At 48.7% G+C, this 20,174-nt stretch overlaps 1 protein-coding gene across 1 annotated transcript; it reads left to right on the forward strand.

Moving 5' to 3' along the window:
- Positions 1 to 272: 272 nt before the first annotated feature.
- Positions 273 to 1,142, forward strand: LOC308508822 (NFIL3 like protein-like; the record flags this gene model as incomplete). The annotated part of the gene is made up of 1 exon (XM_081076204.1): positions 273 to 1,142. The coding sequence occupies one exon, from the start codon at positions 273 to 275 to the stop codon at positions 1,140 to 1,142; it is 870 nt and encodes a 289-aa protein (XP_080932330.1).
- Positions 1,143 to 20,174: the final 19,032 nt, after the last annotated feature.

Below are 20,174 nucleotides of genomic sequence, written 5' to 3' on the forward strand. Positions count from 1 at the left end.
CAGCTCTTCATGGTGCCTGTGGTCACCTTTCCTGGCCAAGTGGCCTCTCTCTGGCAGCCTCCCCTATGTCTCCATCAGGCCTGAAACCATCCCATGAGCCCCCCTTCTCTCATCTAAACCCCTCTCATGCCTCCACTCTGGTCTCCAGCCCAATGCCCACTCTAACGGCACCCTTCCCCCATTGGGGATGGTGGGGGCTAAGTTAGGGGAGGGTCATTCAGCTCAGCCTTCTGCCGCCACTCCAAGACCTCTTTCCTGTTCCCCAGGCAGCCATGGACGTGGGTCTCTTGGACCTGCCAGATGCACCTCAGGGTCACGCAAAGATCCCGCGGGGAGCGCGGGGCAGGGGCTCAGCTTTGCGTCGGCAGCGGGAGTTCCTGCCGGAAGAGAAGAAGGACACGGTTTACTGGGAGAAGCGGAGGAAGAACAACGAAGCCGCCCGGAGATCCCGGGAGAAGCGGCGTCTCCACGACGCAGCCCTCGAGGGCAGGCTGGCCGCGCTGCTCGAGGAGAACGCTCAGCTCAGGGCGGAGCTGCAGGCCCTCAAGCATCACTTGGGCCTCCCGCCCGCCGCTGGTGCTGCCCGGACGCTGCCCCTGCAGGCTCTGCTGTGGATGAACCCCTGGACCGGAGACCCCCAGGCTGGGGCCGAGCCACTCCCGTCTCTGCCGGGCTCCCATGGCTGCGTGCTGAGGCCGTGTGCTCTGGACGCTGGGGTGCCAGGGTTTCAGAGCTGCCCGATGGCTCACAGGTGGACTGGCCCGGCCACCTTCCCCAGGTACTCCCAGGACCCTGCACCCCCCACCCCCAAGAGGATGGATATGGCCTTGCAGGCGGCACTCCCAACCACCTTCTTCACCTGTCGCCTCCTGGGTGGGCATGGGGGGCCCAGACCTGAGCTCAGGCCCTGCTGGGACCTGTGGTCACCAGTGCCCACTGGATGCCCGGCCGCCCGGCCCTCAGCCGTGTTGCTGACACCCACTGCTGATCCTGTGGGGTTGTCACCCAGGGTGGCCTGTGCTGTCCGAGGGAGCTATCCTGAGGGGCTCACTCAGCCCTCCCTGCCCCACAAACTGCGCATCAAGTCCCGAGCCTCAGGCAGAGCACCTGGGAGTTGGGAGGGTGGCGGCGGCCCCCTGTGAGGGCTTTCCCTGGGCAGGGCTGGGCCTGGAAGGGGTGGGGGGCTGAGCGTGAGTTGTCTGGGGGGATGAGTGGCTTGGCCTTGACCCAGCTCCCATTATTTGGCAAGGCTTGTGGGAAGCAGGGGGTACTGCCCTGGCTGGGAAGTCTAGTTCTGTGTCCAGGCCTCTAGGAGCAGGGCATGGGGTTCCATCTTGGATCTCACCATGGCTCCCATTTTTCCTAAAATATGTGCTTTGGGTACTTCCTTTTCCTCCCTTCTTTCCTTTCTTCCATCTATAATCCATCTATCCATCGGTCTGTTCTTCCATTCATTTATTCATTTAATCACTCATTCTTGTGCTCATTTGTTTACCATTCATTCATTGATTCCTTCTCTCATTCATTTATTTACAATTTACCTGTCCCCTCACCCACCCACTCATGGTCTTTATACTCCTCCCTCTGTGCTCAGCTTAGTGACAAGTGTGAGGACACCCTCCTGGCTTTGGGGTTGTTATTCTGGGAGTGGTGGTGGGGTTTTGGGGACAGACCTACTGAGGGCCATCCTGAAGGAAGAGGTAACGTCTCAGGATGACTGAATCCTCATTTCTTAGGGGGCTTTTTTGGGGATCTTGCTTCTCATCCAGTTTGGGGATCAGACCCAGTCCAGACGGCTTCCTCTGTGTCGTGGGTCAGGACTGTGAGCCACTGGAACAGGTCAGCGATATGTGGGGTGAGGGAGGTCAGTTCCTCTTTCTCCTCAGCTGCTTGCTGCCCCTTTCTGCTCCAGCACACACACTCCCAACTGGATAAGAGAAAGGACCTTTCTGCAGAAGGGTCTCCCAGGGACCCCGGAGCCCCACAGCTCAACAAATCCCTCTCCCTCCTCAGTGTTTCACTCAGGACCCTCTATTTAAAAAATAGTTTTAAAGCTTTTATTAGATTTTGGATAAATAGACCCACCTTCAGTTATGGGGAGAGCGGTGGCAGGGGGTGTCACCTAGGCTGATTCAGTCGCTGAGTACTGATGTCCTTGGCCAGCTGGGTCACTGCGCCTCAGGGACACCCCCCACCAAGCTCAGGTTAGTGTAATTCTTGGACACCCTGGGCTTATCACAGTCACAAATGTGTGTAGCTCCTCCTGGGCAGTGCAGGGAGCCCCACACATCACTGCCCAGTCCTCTGCCTGCTCACCATTTACTCTGGTCCTTCACCTCGTGCTCAGCCCTCAGGCGAGAGCAGCAAACAAGGACCCAACTAGGCCTCCCACCCTGCTGGTCACTGCTACAGCAGTCATTCATGGGGGACTCAGCCAACACCTGCCCCTGGGAAGAACTGTGCTGCTAGCTGGGCACTGCCCCTGGGCACAGATCGGTGGGGGATACCCTACCTCTCCCCAATCTTTGGGCTTGACTTGGAGACACTCATCTCTTGAGTGTCCTGGGGAGGCAGGAAGGAGGGCTGCCTGGAGGAGCTGGCTCCTGTCTGTCTCTCCCCAACCAGCACCCACAGCCAGGAGGGGGTAGGCTGGGGGTGCAGAGGAGCCCACTCCCGACACACAGATGCCACACAGCCATGGTTGGTCCTGCTCAGAGGCCTTTAACGCTGCCCTGGCCTTGGCCAGAGGGATATTAAAAAATCCTAAAGGGAGAGGGAGGGAGGAAGTGGGAGCATCTGGGGAGCATACTGCTGCTGGGAGCTGTGGGTGACTTGGTGCTTTCTCTCAGTGATGCCACCCAGCCAGTGTGTCTGAGGTGTCTGAGGTGTCCGAGCCCAGCTCACTTACACCCCATGGACTCAAGGGAGAGAGGGATGACTGCCTTTGGGCCACTCAGGCCCCGCCTTAACCTTTTAGTGCCAGTTGGAAAAGCCTAGAGAAAGATCTGCCTGCAATAAATCATAGAATTTCTGTATCAGGAGGGGCCCTCAGAGTCTACTGATGAGTGGTCATCCTGTCTCTACTTGAATACTTTAAAAGATGGAGAACTCACTTCTTCCAAACCCCTAACACCACTCCATCTCTAGAGTGAAAACTCACTTCTTATAAACTTTTACCTCTAATTCTTTCTTACCACAGGGGGCCACTCAGAATCCCGCCCCCCTGCTTGGAAGTAGGTGGTATGATGGAAGGAGCCTCTGGTTCCTTCTCTCTAAAGAAGAGGCCACCACACCTACCTCAGATGGTTTGAGGAGATTAAATATAATTTATTGTGTGCAGAGCATTTCATATGAGGTCTGATAATTAAGTTCGTGAACTTGTTGCAACGATGTTGCTAACCTTTTTTGATATCAAAAGGATTATTCATTATGAATGTGGACCAACTGGACAGTTAACCAAATTTACTATTTGGAAGTGCTGAAAAGGCTGCGTGAAAAAGTTAGACGGCCTGAACTTTTTGCCAACAATTCCTGGCTCTTGCATCACGACAATGCACCAGCTCACACAGCACTATCTGTGAGGGAGTTTTTAGCCAGTAAACAAATAACTGTGTTGGAACACCCTCCCTACTCACCTGATCTGGCCCCCAATGACTTCTTTCTTTACCCAAAGATAAAGAAAATATTGAAAGGAAGACATTTTGATGACATTCAGGACATCAAGGGTAATACAATGACAGCTCTGATGGCCATTCTAGAAAGAGTTCCAAAATTGCTTTGAAGGGTGGACTAGGCACTGGCATCGGTGCATAGCTTCCCAAGGGGAGTTCTTTGAAGGTAACCATAGTGATATTCAGCAGTGAGATGTGTAGCACTTTTTCTAGGATGGGTTCGCAAACTTAATTGTCCGAACTGTACACAGCAAGTGTTCAAAAAATGTGAACTGCCCGCTCTTCCTTTTCTTTTTAGAAAGTTCTCATGTTCTCAGCCCTAGAGTAGTGTTGACATCAGGGTAAATTTCCTCTCATTCTTTAAAATCCCTTTGCCCTGGCTTGGATCTTGTTAATTTTTGTCAATGGTGTTTATATCTGATGGCTCTTGGAACTAAATATGAATCACTTCTTCATTAATCAAATACATGTATTTTATAAAGAAATATTTTTTGAGCTCTTACTATGTGTCAATCAGGAAATGAATGAGAGGAAAAGGTGCTTCAGACTAAGGAGTTTGTGAGAGGAAACTTGCACAAATATCTAGAACATTCACCCTAGATATGTTGATTTCCGTCCTCCTATGTTGGCCTCTGGGTCCACACGTGTGGCCTCTGCCCTCCGAGAGCCAATGGGCAGCTGTCAGCCTTCCATGTGGCTGCCTGGGAGCTGGGGCTATAAGAACTCTAGTGTCATGACCTACCCTGCAGTGTACATGGACCCCTCAGGTTATCTGCCACATTCATGATTGACTGACCTGGGGACCGAATTTTAAGACATTGCTCAACCACGTTACCTTTCCTCTTCCACCTATCCTTGAAGGCTGGTGAGATCTCTTTGGCTACGAATGTATGGAATTCCCTTCCTGCTTCAGGTCCACATAGAGCGTGCAATAAACATTGGATGAAGGTCTGCCCCGTTAGTTGGTTATTGCCAGGGGCAGAGAGAAAATGAGTTGAAGATGCTGATGAAGCTGCATTTCTCTGTCTTGTCCACGAGGAATCACAGACACATCCGGGCTGAATCCTGTGGTACCTGGCTTCTTGATAGTCAAATCGTGGTCCAAGGACCAGCAACGTCATCATCACCCGGGAGCTTGTTAGAAATGAAGAATCTCAGCCCCTCCCACAAATGGCTGAATCACAACCTGCATTTTCACAAGATCCCCAGAAGATTCATATGCACATTAAAGTCTGAGAAGCATCGATCCAGAGCAGGGTTGGCAAACGTTTCCTGTAAGAGGTGCCGGAGAGTAAATTTTTTCGGTTTTGTGAGACAGATGACCAGTTTCATCTATTCCACTCTGTCGCTGTAGCATGAAAGTAGCCATAGACAATATGATAACAAGGGGGTGGAGCTGTGTTCTAATAAAACTTGAATTCCCAGATTTGACCTGTAGGCCGTAGTCTGCTGACGATGGAATCATGGATCCTAGGGGTGCTTGTCTTCAAACTTGATACTGCCGAAGTATTCTGCACAGTGGTATTTCCAATTGACAGTCCCTTGCATGTAAAGGAATTGTGTGTTCTGCCATCACTTGGTTTTGATGAACTGTTTGATTTTTGACAATATCCTGTGTAAAATGTTTTAACCTGCATTCCTCTCTTGAATATCTTTGTCAAACTCTATTGGCCACTTGAATTTCCTTATCTATGATTGCCTGTTCTGTTGGGATAGTTACCTTTTGCTTATTGATTTCTCAGAGTTCTTTATATATTCTGGACATACATCCTTTGTCACATATGAACACCATTTTTTGACTTGTCTTTTCATTTTATTCTTGGTGTGTTTTGTTGTGCAAAAGTTGGAAAATCTGATGTAGCCAAATTTATTAATCTTTTATGGTTTGTATATCTTTGTCTTGTTTGAGAATCTTTCCATATCTCAAGGTCATAAAGATAATTTCCTAAATGTTTCTATAATGTTTTCAAGTTTTGCTTTTCACCTTTAAGTACTTATGAGGTATGATCAAACAATACAGTGAATGTTTAAATAAAAAAAATTGTTACAGTAAAAGACCCATTGCCATAAATCCCCCACAAAATACTCCCCCTCACTTCAAACACATTTATCATTCTTGCCACTTTCTGAAACAGTTCTGGAAATCCTCCCTCGTGAGTGTCTTTAGCTGTGCTGTCATGGCTGCCTCAATGTTCTGAATCATTTTGACTTTGAGGAAGAGCCAGAAGTCACATGGTGCTAGATCCGGTGAATAAGGTGGATGAGGACACACCGAAGTGTTTTTATTTGACACAAGTTACTGTACCAGAAGTGCTGTGTGAAATGAAGTGTCATGATGGACGACGATTTATAGCACACTTTAAAACACACCTTCCCTCAACCATAGCTCACACCTGACTGACTATACTGAACAAGTAGAAACTTGTCACACACTGTTCCTAAGATTCGATGTGCCACTTCCCATATTGAAGATCCCTGCCTTTCTGTTGGATGGCACTCAGCAGTAGCATTCACCATATTCTTTGATCACCATGCATAGCCCATCTTCTTCCTGTCTCTCTTTCATTCTGAAGTGCCATTTCTCAAACTCTCTTGAACAAAAGAATCACCTAGAGGTGCTTATTTAATTACAGACCTCCCGGGTTCAGACTTTCCAGGAGACAGCCTTGGCATCTGTACTTTTTACTAGCACCCAGGTGATTGTTATAATCAGACCAGTCTGGGAAAAGTTGGCTTAGTGGTTAGCAGATGGGTTAGGAAGTTGGTCAAGCCCAGCACCATCCTGGCTGGTGGAGACGTCTCGCTCATATTGCTTATCAGTAAGTGGAGATTCCAAATGTGCTCACCCTGCAGAGATTTCTTGTGAAGATTAAATGACAAAAGTATATAAATGACTTGGCGCAGGGCCGTTCCCTGGGAACTGGATTGTTTTATCCTTATGGAGGATGTAACTAATCCTATTTCCCTTTTCACTTTGGCCCCCAGGGGGCTCAGGACTAAATTTATGTCTCAACCATAATAAGTGTTCATTCGTTCGTTTATTCTAAAAATCCCTTTACTCACTTAGCAAATATTTAAAGATCATATACCAGTCACTGGGGAAAGAGCAGTGAACAAAACAGATGTGGTTTCTGCCTCTGTGGTGTTGCAAGCCCAGTGGGGAAGACAGGTAAAAAAATAAGAAAAATGAATAGTTGCATCAATGGAGATAAGCGTTATGGAGAAAAAAGAGGTAGGGGACTTGGGAGAAGTAATGGTGGGTGGGTTATAAGAATTGAAATAGAGAGGTCAGGAAGGTAACATTTGAGCAGAGACTTGAGGGAGTTATGCATGTGCTGGGGGAGAAGCACTCCCTAGGCAGAGAGAACGGTGCATGCAAAGGTCCTGAGGTAGGATCATGCCTGGAGAAACATGGAGGAGGCCCCTCTGGCTGGAATAGAGTGAAGGAGGGGGAGAGAAGGAAGAGGTAAAGACAGGGAGGTGACAACTACAGGTCAAGCAGGGTCTGTGGGTCGAGGTGAGGACTCTGTCTTCCTCTCTGAGTGAGACGGGGGTTTGGGGGAGTTGCTGAGCATATTTCTGCTGTAACTGTCCTTTCCCCCACCCCACTCCATCCTGTGGTGTGTGAGGCTTAGTGAAAAATAAATAAACCCACCACACAGGCACAGGAGAGCTGGCTCGTCATCTGAGAAAGGGGTGACTGACCACAGTGTTGCTGTAACTCATCTCCCAACAGGTGGCCCACATGCCCCCTGCACTCTGAGCCAAAATGCTCATCTCATCCTTGTTTTTCGCTCTTTTTGAAACATGAAGGAGGGGGAGATAAAGCTGCTCTATGAGGTGCAATCATGGAAAGGAAAGGCAAATGCTTTTCTTCTTTATAAAGCTGTTTTCCACTAAATAACCATTTTGGACAAACATGGGAGGGTCGACTCAGCTAAACAGGAAGAGCTAGAGATAAGCTGGGGATAGAGTGGCTCCAGCCAGTGTCAGCAGGGAGGACTGCCATGAAAGACCAGGGGTGAGAAGGAGATAGAGGATTATACCTGCCATACAATTACTGTGACCACCAAAGGTCTGTGGGCTCATTTCCTCGCCAGCTGGTCTGGGCCAGTGTCTGTGCCTTGGATTTTGCTTCACCCTCTGCAAAAGGCTTCATTATTATTATCCTTGTTAACAGATGGGGAAACTGAGGCTCAGAGCAGTTACACACCTTGCCTAACATCACACAACTGGCAGCAAAATGAGCCATTTCCCCCCTCATTACTGCACAAGCCTCATGGCCAACTTTCTCTTCCTTGAATTCCTTTTCTGCCTCATGTTTTTATACTTGCTGTTCCCTCTGCTGCAATTCTTTTCCCTCAACCTTTATTTTTTATTTTATTAATTTTTAATATTTATTTTTATTTAAATATATTTGGTATACAATATTATATAAATTATACTAGTTTCAAGTGTATAACATAGTGATTCGATATGATTCGATTTATACCTTACAATGGGATCACCCCACTAAGTCTAGCTATCATCTGTCACTGTGCAAATTTATCCTCAGCCTTTATATGCCTCTCCTTTTACACCTTCAGTTCTTGGCTCAAATGCTACTTCCTCACAAAAGGCTTTTTCCCAGAACATTCACTCTGAAATAATTGGTTATTTATGTCTACCCTACACATAGTAGGTGCTCAATAACTATTTATTAAATGAATAAACTAGTTGGACAGGAACTGTTGATCCTCGTCATTACAATTTTTGACTGCAGTTAACTCCTATGTCACCAAGTTTGACAGTCTGACTCCACCTCGAGGATGAAGGCGTCATGGGGACAGAGAGCCTGTCCATTCTGCCCACTGCCAGAGGCCTGGTGTTTGGGACAGGACCTGTTACATAGTAGGTGTGTGACAGATATTGTCAAATTTCATCCAAGGTTCAACAAAGAGCCAAGGTCCACATGATGGGGTAGAGGGTGAAGAGGAAGGAGGGGGTCATGTGGGTTCTTCATTCATTCATTATTCATTCATTCATTCATTCATTCATTCACTCACTCACAGCTTTCTGAGAGAATGAAACCAATTCCTTGCCCCTCTGAGCCTGTGCTTTGAGCAGGAGATGGACAAAAAAAGGTCAGGATCATGTCAGATGCTGCTGAGCGCCATGAGCTGATGGCAGGTGGCTGGGGCATCAGGGACAGGGGAGGTCATGGAAGGTCCCTCGGAGGAGGTGACATTTGAACCATGACCTGGAAAACATGAGTGAGTGAAAAAAGCCAGTCACAAAAGACCACATGTTGTATGATCCCACTTCTATGAATTATTCGGAAGAGACAAATCCATACAGACAGAAAGTGGGTTGGTGGTTGTGGGGAGAGGGGGCATGACTGCTTAATGGGTTTCCTTTTAGGGTGAAATGTTTTGGAACTAGATAGAGATGGTGGTTGAACAATCTTGTAAATGCACTAAATACCACTGAATTGTTCACTTCAAAGTGTTAATTTTATGTGACTTTCACCTCAATTTAAAATAATGCCAGTGCACAGAGGTCAGGTGGGCATGTGAGAGACGGAAAGGAAGAGACCTCAGGGAACTGGGCGCAGAGTGCAGAGGGGCTGTGGGAGGAGATGGGCCTCTGTCTGGTCCCGTCGTGGACTCATGGCCCTCAGGGGCTATGGTTGACGGGGGGTTAAGTGCCAGGGCCCGCTTGGGTGAGGATCACACACAGACACCCGCTCATGTGTGCATGTGTGAAATGACGCATGCATGTACACACGTGGGCTTGGGGTCTGAGTGGGGACATGACGCACACACAGGCCCATGTGTGCTAGAGCCTGAGTGGGCACGGGGTTCCTTCAAGTCTCCCATATGTGGCCCCCCACCCTCTGTCATAGGGGCTGAAGGCTCAAAGAGATGAGGGATGGAGGAAAATCGATTTCCCTCTCATAAGCCCACAGGTGCCGGGTCTGGCGTCTGAGCCAGGGTCCCCCATCTCCCCCCTCTCCCTGCTGCTGCGCAGGTGCTAGGGTAACCCCAGCCTCCCCTCCTCCATCATACTGTAAATTCTGAGAAATCCTGTCTGTGGTTTGGCCTGGCCCCTCCTCCGCCACTGGCTGGGCTGTCCTGGCCACTGTCTTCCTGTCTTGGGGCCTAGGTGGGGGGCCCAAAGGGAGCAAAGGCTAGGACCCACCCCCTCCCAGCCCAGGTTCCCAGACACTGGGGAGAGGATTCCCCCCTGCCTCTGAGCCCTTTTCATTGCCTCCCTGGGCCTCAGTTTCCCTTCTGTAAAATGGAGATAAGAATAGTTCCTGCCAGGCAGTTAGAGCAGCGGCTTGCAGGTAGAAAGGGCCCGATTCCTGCTGTCTGCTATTTTTACCCACTTCCTGCATCTTGCTTTCCCTCTCTCCAGCCTCCATGCTTTACTCTTGCTGTGCCCCCTCCAGAATGCCCTCACTCCTATCCCCCTGACAAACCCAGGAATCATTCAAATCCCAGCTCCCCTGGAAATAGGGGAGAACAGTGGGATCAGCCGGGTCTGAGAGATAGGGAATCTGGATTCGAATCCCGCCTCTGGCTCAGATACGCTGGACAGCCTCCGATGGGGCACTGTGCAGCTCTGCATCTCAGTTTCCCCATCGGGCTCTGATGCTCTGTGGCTCTACGACTCCCTGACGAACAACCTTCCTGGGGGCCCTCACCCCTCACCCCTGCCCCAAGTTTACTCTCCCCATCTTCATGCGGAGCCCCCTTCCTGGACTGTTTTTGCCACAAACTGTGAAACCCTTGGAATTTATTGTGCCCGAGGTTTGGGGACCTCCAGAGACCTGCCTCTAACTCCCATGCTTCTGCCCTCCAAAGTGCAGCTTGAATCCTACCGCTTCTCACCTGGGCTAACAGTTCCCCTCCTCAGGGTTCCCAATTCACTTGGGTGTTCCCACTGGCCTTTCTCTGCCTTCAGCCCTCCCATGGCTCCCTCTTGCTTCTCAAAGAAAAATCCAAAACACATCCTGAGGCTGTCAATACAACACAAATCTGGATGTAGTCAGCAGACCCTTTATTCAGAAGGGTTCTTGCAAGTGGGGAGGAAAGGGGCTGTGCCATAGAGATCTCTCTATCTCTGACGGGGAAGTCTGCTGGCCTCTAAAGAGATAGGCCACAGCACCTTTCTTCTATAGAGAGGAGGGGACAAGGTGCGAAAGAGCCAGGTGTGGGAGGTGGGATGAAAGGACAGGGGGTGGGGATGGGAGAGCGGAACAGAGGATGTACACCCGGGCCGCCTGTTCTCAGGAGGGGCTCTCTGCTGGCCGGGGCGAGATGGCCCTGCACTCAGGGTCCTGGAGGAAGGAGCGGAGCTCAACCCAAGGTCGGTTAACAAGCATTTTGTTCTGATTGGTCAATGGGGACAAACAGCTCAGTGAATCACTTAGGACCCAAAGAATAGGAATTGCAGGGTGTGCGTCTGGCCTTGTTACAGGTAAATCAGTATTAGGGTTCTCCAGAGAGACAGAGCCAATAGGAAGAATGGATCTGTCATCTGTCTGTCTGTCTGTCTGTCTGTCTGTCTATCTATCTATATCTATCTATCTGGTTACAGTTTTATATCTCTCTATCTCTCTCTGAAACTATACATAGAGAGAGATGGGTAGATATATAGCTCTATAGAGAAATATTTAGAGATAGATATATAATATAGAGAGAGCTATATCTATATCTATATAATGTCTATATAATTACCTATAGATATATATCAACATAGGAATATATATATATCTATACCTGTAATATCTATACATTATATATCTGTGTCTGTCTATAGATATCCACCTATATCTATCTAGTTTTAGATATCTATAGACATAGATATCTATAAATATCTATCTATAGATTTGTATCTATGTGGATTATATCTTTAGTCTGGCATACACATTGATTATAAGGAACAGGCACGCACAGTTGTGGAGGCTGGCAGATCTCAAGATCAGGGTGAGTTGGCAGGCTAAAGACCCAGACAGAGTTAATGTTTCAGTTGAAGTCCAAATGCTGGAAAGAAGCTGATGAGCCAGTCCAAGGGCTGCCAGGCAGGTAAAATTCTCTTACGCAGAGAAGAGCCAGCTATTTTTGTTCTGTTCAAGGCTTCAACGGATTAGATGAGGCCCACCCACACTTGGGGAGAACAATTTGCTTTACTCAGTCTACTGATTTAAATGTTTATCTCTTCCATAGTCACCTCAGAGACACACCCCGAATAATGTTTGACCATGTATCTGGGCACCATGTGACCCAGTCAAGTTAACACGTCAAATGAACCATCCAGTGGGCATCTGTGAGTCTCATCTAAGTTCTGTGGAAGGGTGGTTTCTTGCAGTAAGCAGTTTCCCAGAACATAAAGGGTGTGTGTGGGGGGGAATCCTCAACTTTCATCGTTTTCTGAGGCCACAGAGCTTGGGTAAAGTTCAATATTGTCACAGCCCACAATGCCCTGCCCGACCTGCCCCATCACCTCCCTGCCCACGCCTCCCTCACTTTCCTGTGTTCCCCCAACATGTCACACTGGTCCTGCCTCCTGGCCTTTCCCCTTGTGGTTCCCCTCTGCCTGGAATGCTTTTCCTCATCGTCTCAGTGCCTCTCTGATCACCTGTCTCATCGCCCTATTTGATATTCTTCAGTGCACTTTTCAGCATCTGAAATTCTTATTTCTTTTTGTGATTATTGTCTGTTCTTTCCACTGGGCAGAAAGCTTTGAAATCATTAACAAGTAAGTGTTGGCTGAGGACCTAGTACATGTCAGTCCCAGGATAGGGTGGCCAGATACCTCCTGGAAGTCACAGTCTGCTGGGGGAAGCGACATGGATTAGGTCACTCAGGTAGATATAATGTATGATCCTGATAAAAGTTAGGTTGGACTGAAGCCTGGTGCCCAGTGGGCCTGACCCCCTTAGGTGGTCACACAGGTGACTAGAGGTGAGATCTGGAGTGGGGATATGTGCTACTGGGAAAAGATAGAGGGAAAGAATATGTTCCTGGTGAAGGGAACAGCTTGTGCAAAGGCCCTGAGGTGAGAGGGAAAGTGCTGAGTTCAAAGGAAAAAAAGGTATGTGGAAACAGAATGCAGAGTAAAATGGAGAGCTATGGTGGGGTTAGCAGGCTTTGGGCCAGTGTCATGGGGTTCTTGGAAAGTCATTTAGTCCCAAGGCTATGGGGAGCCATCAAAAAATATTAACAGGAGAAGGGCGTGGTCAGATTTGCTTCTTGCAGAAGGGAGTCATGGGGTTCTGAGGTGGGGGGGCAGACTGGAAGGGACAGAAGGGATGCTGGGTGCCCTTGGGGGTAGGCATGTGGCAACCTGGGGTGAGGGAAGGCATGGGACTGGGGAAAAAGGGGTGGAAAGATTGAGGCCCAAAAGGTTAGATGATCCCCAACCAGGTGGGCTGGGCACAGCTTTTCCACTCACTGTGCAGCAGCTTGGTCAGCCATCAATGGAGTTCTGGGAAAATCGATTAGTCCCTGATCTTGAACCCTGTCACCTGGCCCAGCACTCCCTCCTTTTTCTTCCACACAGCTGTCAGCCACATCTGTCCCTGCAAAGTTTCAGGAGGCCCCAGGTGACAGCTGGGGTTGAGGGGACAGGCGTGTAAGTGTGTGAAAGACCCTGCTTCCACTAGAAATCCCTGTCTGTCGGAAGTTAAACCTGCCCTCCCCCAGGTTGGGTTGAATTCTGTTGTGCTGGAGTGAGGTGCTGGCCATGTCCGCCTTGCTCCTGGGGCAGCGGCCTGGGCGGGGGTGGACCCAGCAGCTGCAGGTGCTGGGCTGTGGGTGGGGGCTGCGGGTGGGACGTGGTGTCGGTGATTTCCTGGTTTCCGTGGGAAGCGGGCCCTGCGGCTTCGCCTCTTGCTGAGCCCCTGGCCGTGGTCTCCAGGAGCCTGATCTTCCGGCTTCTCCTTCCTGGGCCAGCCTCATGCAAACAGGCTCAGTTCCGCAGCCTTCCGGTGCCTGTGTCCATGGGGCTGGGACTAAGGCAAGGGGAGCGAGGCTTTCCCCTTGGAAAAGTTTAAGGGGGTGCCCCAAATCTCAGGAATCAATGTAAATATTTCTTTTTTAATGGAAATACATTAGACATATAGACTTGTGTAAATTTAATATGTACAACATTTATATATTGTAACATAATTGCCATTGTAGTGATAATTAGCACCTTGATCACATTCCATAATTATCTTTTCTTTTTAGTGGTTGGAACAATTAAGTTCTAATCTCTTAGAAAGTTTGATGATTACAGTTAAATATTGCTGTCCATATTCACTATACTGTGCGTTAGAGCTCCAGGGCTTATAAAGTAAATAATATCTCAGTGCAGTGATTTTGATCGAGATTGTCTCCATACCACTCAATTCCCCCTTTGACAGTGTACAACTGAGTGGCGGTTAGGACATTCAGAAGGTTGTGCAACCATCACCTCTGTCTAATTCCGTAACAGTTTCATCAGCTCGGAAAGAAGCCCTGTATCCAGGGATAGTCACTCCCATTCTTCTCTCCCCCCCAGCACCTGGCTTCAATGCAAAATTTTAAAAATCAAAACTAATGTTAAAAAGTTCTATGATGAACAAGCTGCTACATTTTTAAATGAAGGCAAGCCCTGACACTGTACTTTTTGGCCTGCATCATTCACCCCACCTTAGTCTTCACCCAGTCTGTGATTTGCCTGGTGAAATATGACCTACCTCCGCCAAATGTTACCTCTCCTGGGTCTCCCAAACAACAGGAGGTCTGGACGTGGGGCGAGGTCTGTGCAGTGACTTGGGCAGGTCTGTGCAGGACCCCTCTCTCTGCTCAAACCCTCAGAGGAGGGTCTCCAGGCTCTCAGTGGCCAGCAGGTGGCTGGAGGACTTGAGGTCTCTCTTTAGCACACTCTAGGCAAAACAGTAGGCTTATCACCATCTATGTGGCACTTACTGTGTACTGAGCATGGTAAGTGCATTTTAGGCATTACTCAAAATGAGTTTAAGAAATTATTTCTGTGGAGGCATTTGCATTGTGAAATATTCAAACAATACATTCATATACAGAGTAAATGTGAACATCCTCCCATAAGCCATAGCCCCAACGATAATGACAATTTGAGATGTGTCCTTCCGTTTCCCGGCGCACCTGTGTGATCTTATTTAATCCGCATGAAGCCTCATGAAGCAAGCACTGATATCACCCTCATTTCACAGGTGTGTTGACCGAGGCTAAGAGACATCAGGTTATTTGTTCAAGGTCACACAGCACTTGAGAAGGGGTGACTCAAACCCAGGCCTGACTCCAATGCCAGGAGGAAGAGAGGGGAAGGGATCCCTACGTAGGAGGATTCCTCTCAGCTCAGCCAAAGTCCTATCTCACTCACTCAGTCATTCAACAAATGTTTATTGGGTGTGACTGTGTGCTGGGTGACTGATATACACGAGGGCCCTGCTCTCCTGAAACTCATGACAGAGGCACGTGACACTATCCGCTGACAAGGAATCCAATGACGAACAGAAGTCAGGTGAGCACAGCTAGGGAGCGAGGAAGGAAACGGGGCTGCCTGGGTAGATATCAGAGGAACTTAAACTTCCACATTAAAAAGAAATACGGAACTGACTAGGGTGGTGAACATACAATGGGACTTATAGATGATGTAATACAGAATTGTACACCTGAAATCTATGTAATTTTACTAACAATTGGCATCCCAATAAATTAAAAAAGGAAAGAGATACGGTTCAAAATTCACATGATTCAAAATTCTAATAGTTCAAAGGGAAGGCAGTGAGAAGTCTCCTTCCCACCTCAATGCCCAGGCCCCTGGGTACCCACAAGGGTCCTGGGCATCAGCCCTCAATGGAGGTGATGTTGACCCCAAGGGGGTGAAAATTGGTTCTAGGGGGCAGGCAAAAAAATCTGTTTTTATGTATAAAGCGCAGATACACCTAGGATATATAAACAGATATACTGTGGATCTGTGGTATGAAACTTTCATGGTGGGGGTCGACTAGGAAAAAATATCTAAAACTGATTGCTCCTTGGGGCGTAATAATGAAATAAACCTTGAGAAACTATTCTAGAGGCAGCCACAGTTCAGATTTCTGGAGAGATCTTCAGCGGCTATTCTAGGCATTTTCAAGAAAATATCTACATATCCATTCGTTCCTGTTTTTACATAAATGGTAACATATCATCTGAAACTTTCTTCACTTAGAATATATCCTAGGAATCACTCCATGTCAGCGAACCCAGTGTGCGGGTTTCTTTTTCACAGCTGCCCAGTATTCCTCTGTGTTTGAATGAAATGTATTTAATCCGTTCTCATGGACCAGCACATAACATTGAAAATGCATATGTTGTTTTGTGTGCTGCAGTGTACATTGGATAACAGTATTTACATCATTTCACATGTGAGTGACTGTATCTGAAGGAGAAGTTCCCGGAAGTGTGATAGCTGGGTCAGAAGGTGTGTGCATTTGTCATTTAAGTAGACATTGCTCTTGTCCAGCTTAGGGTTATCACCAATTTTCTTCTCAAGGTCAGAGAGTGCCAGTTTCCCCACAGCCTCACCAACTTGGCGTGTTATCAATCATTTGATCTTTGCCAAACTGAAGGGTTACAAATGGTATTGCTGTTTGGTTTTAATATTCATTTCCCCTGTGAGGTTGAGAACCTTCTCCTGTGACCAAGAGCCATTGGTTTTGTTTTTCTTTCCCTGTGAACTCAAGGTTCATATCTTTTGCTAACTTTTCCATGGACTGTTGCAGTATTTTTCTTATTGATTATTTATATTACGGACATCATCCTTTTTGTTATGAGTTATAGTTTATTCTGTCATTTGTCTTTCAAAAATTATTTATTAAATTTTTTTTTAAATTGTCATTTATGTTGACTTTGTTCAGGGTGATTTTTTACCTTGTAGATTTTTTTTAAATGTTTACCTGAAGTCAATTGTTTTCATCATTCCATTTATGGCACCTGAGTTTTGGGTCCTACTGAGAAGAAGGAAGGTGAGAAGGAGCATACTGATAAGAGGTGCAAAGGTCCTGAAGTAGGAGAGGTCTTGGCATTTATATTAGTCAGGGTTCTCCAGAGAAACAGAAATAATAAGAGGAATAATAATACATGGAGAAAGAGAGATTTATTTTAAGAAATTGGCCACAAAGTTTTTGAGGCCGTCAAGTCCAAAATCTGCAGGGTAGGCTGGAGACCTAGGAAGAATTGTAGTTTGATTCCAAAGGCAGTTTGCTGACAGAGGTCCTCCTTTCTTGGACGACATCAGGCTTTGTTCTATTAGGTCCTTTGACTGATTAGATGAGGCCCCGCCACATTATGAAGGATAATTCATTTCATTTGAAGTCTATTGATAATGTCATTTAAAAAGATACCTTCATAGCAACATGTAGACTTGTGTTTGATCAAACACCTGGGGAGCTGGCCTAGCCAAGTTGACACATAAAATTAACCATCACAAGTCTACCCCTTGGCACACACACACATCTCCTTAAGCCATACTTTTGCAGTACATGATGTGGGGCCCCTGCTCCTTGTACTACTCCCACAGGACCCAGCAGGACAGGAAGGCATACAGCGAGGTCAGGATGGAGCCCCCATCTACATGAAAAGAGCAGACCCCAGGAGTGTGTGTATGTGCATGGGGGGGTCAGGGTCTCTGGTGCTTTCAGTGCTCTGGGTGGGGAGTGACAGGCAGCAAGTGCAGAGGTTTCCCCATGACTCTTGGGATGAGGTGAGATTTCTAACAACAGACTCGAGGTAGTGAGCTCCCCATTCTTGGGAGTGTGCAAACAGGAGGGGCTCGTGTCCCAAGGATTACAGAGAAAATTTCTCCCCAAGGGAAGGTTTGAGTTCGGGGAACCTTAGTCTGGTCTAAATGAGAGTCCGCCCAGCAGCCCAGAGATAGCAGGGGTTTTGCGTCCTCTTCACATCCTGCAGCATGGGAGGCTCAGCCTGTCCCACATCCCTCTGTGTGAGTGTGTGTGGCTGGCAGTGCCCTGGCACCTCCATGGGGGTGGGTCTCACTTGAGGTCTGGGATGATGGTTGGCGGCAATCATTGCGGTTCTAAATTCCAAGCGGCCCTCTGTGCCTTGAGCTTGGGGATACTGCCCCCTGCTGGGAAGAATAAGGCATTCCCCCTTTATTAGCCTGTAACCTCTTGGGGGTTTTTGCTGACTCTCCAGACTGAGGCTACCTGCCTTGTGGGGCTGTAAGGCGATGGGGGTTTGTGTGCTCCAAACTTGCATGTTTGTGATCTGGAAATCTTGGCCTGACTATGGAGCCAGCCTCCACCCCAGCTGAGGAGAACCTGGGACTGGACACCATGAGACAGCGTGCGTGGGGATGGCTAGGGCCCTCACCTACGTTTATCATCTGATGGCAGGTGGCGGGGATGGGTGGGATGGCCTCAAGTCTCCACAAGCAAATGAGCAGGTGAGTCAGAGACGCACAGAAAGACTCAGAGAGACAGAGACAGCAGAGCCTGTTGAGAGGGGCTCAATAAATGTTGACTGGTTGAATGAATGAAGGATAAATACGGCAATTCCTTGGGCCGGGGAGGAGACGATAAGTTTATTTTGCTGATAAACTGGGAGGATGTGCCCAGGCTGAAGGATGGGGTTTCTGGCATTCGTTGAGCTGGAGAACCTGAAGGCAGAGGGTCCTGCCTCCAGCCAGGGCCAAAGGAGGCTGAGGAGGATGGCCGAGGGAGGAGAAGGAGCCAGGGCGCCCTGTGGGGAGAATGCCCAGCCTCCCCATCCTGTAAGGCCGGACTCCAGGCCCCTATAGGGACAGGGGGGAGTGGGAGAGACTTCATAAGGGGTCCTCAGGGCAGATCCCAGAGAAAGCCCCTGGGGTGGTGTTGCAGGAATGTTAGATGGGACAAGTGTCTCAAGGTCTGGGCGGTTCTTACTAAATGCTTTCCTTGCTAAATGTTAAAATGTAGACACAGCTATAACCCCAACAGGATAAGTTTAGCCAACTGCGAAGAAGAAATCAACATGCAATTAACCAATAATGTATGCAAGCAATGGCCAAGCCTTCTTCTGGAGGCAGAACTTTGGATGTGAATCCTGCCTCCTTTACTTGCTGCAAGTAAATAAAACCACCTAGCCACAGCCACGTCTCCTTCTTGAATAGAGCACCCCAAGCTGCAAACCCCTTGAGTTTGGTAACAGGAACAGGCTGAGCAAGGTCTGAGGAGATGGAGTAAACTTGGAATAAACTAAGGGAATGGAGGGTGATGGGGAGGGACAGCGCAGCACAGTCGGTCCCTGGAGACCTGTGTGGGGGTGGGGGGAGGGAGCCAGTGTCCACGTGGAGCCCCCACCTGAGGTATCTGGACCAGGGTCATGGTGGGCTGGGCAGCCCTCGGAAATGTCACTGCCTATTGGTGTCTCAATGAATGGGATGGGACCTGGGGGTGGGTTCTGGGGAGTATCTGAAAATCCCAGGGTGGGGTGTCCTGGGTGTTCATCAAGGGGAGACCCTGGGAGAGGGTAAGAAACAGGGGCGCCTAGGGCATTAGTGGGGTCATCATGCGATGGTCCTGGAGACCGGAAATTTTTGGGAGGGGCTGAGGAATGAGGTCAGGAGGTACACTGTGAGACAGGCCATCCAGGAGTATTTCTGGGGCAGAGAGCAGGGAGTAGGCTGAGAGCAGTGGGGGCCATCTGCGGGTTTGGGAGTCTCAGAATGCGGTGTTCTTTGGGGGTAAAGATGGGGAATGGATCCTGGGAGACCTGGATGGGAGGGAGGAGTCTGGGGAAACAAATTATGCCAGGAGGGCACAGTTTTGGGAGAGGATGGAATCAGGGGTCTGTGGATACTGGGGTATCCTTCAGTGGGTCATTGTAAGAAGAAAATCCTTGAGAAGCAGAACATGGATCTTTATGGTGGATGTGGGGTTTCAGCACTTGTAAGTGGGATCCTAGGGGTGCTCAGAACATCAGGGTGTCAGAGAACTTTGGATAATCAGACAGGGGAGACCAACGAGGAGGTGGATTTGGGGTGCTCAGAACCAGGGATGTCTTGGCTAGTGGATTTTGAGGTTATGTTTGTGGGCATTAGAAAGAGGGGACAGATTACGAGGGTGGACCTAGGTCTTGAAACATTTCTGGAAAGATTCTGGGAGGGGGGTTGGAGCATCGTGGAGTAAGTTCCTTGGGGAGGAACAGGTTATGGGGGTGGGTTTGGGGTCCTTGATGGACATGTCAAGGGAGTGAACTGGGGGGCTTAGAGCGCAGGGGAATCTCGGGGGCTATATCAAAAGCCACAGATCATGAGGGAGAGAGATTAAGGGGTCCAAGTCTGGGAATGTCTTGGGGGGTGCACTTGGGTGAAGTCCTAAGCTGAGAATGCCTTGGGGGCCACGGATCAGTGGGAGATGGGTTTGACAGGGTTAGGGGTCCGTGTCTGGGTGGGTCCAGGCAGGCAAGGCAGGACACAGCTGGCTGGGTGGCACCGGCTTTACTGCCCTCCCAGCCCCCGCCCCCA

Source organism: Rhinolophus hipposideros (genome assembly GCF_964194185.1).
Source record: "Rhinolophus hipposideros genome assembly, chromosome: 16".
In the NCBI taxonomy this organism is placed as follows: Eukaryota; Metazoa; Chordata; class Mammalia; order Chiroptera; family Rhinolophidae; genus Rhinolophus; species Rhinolophus hipposideros.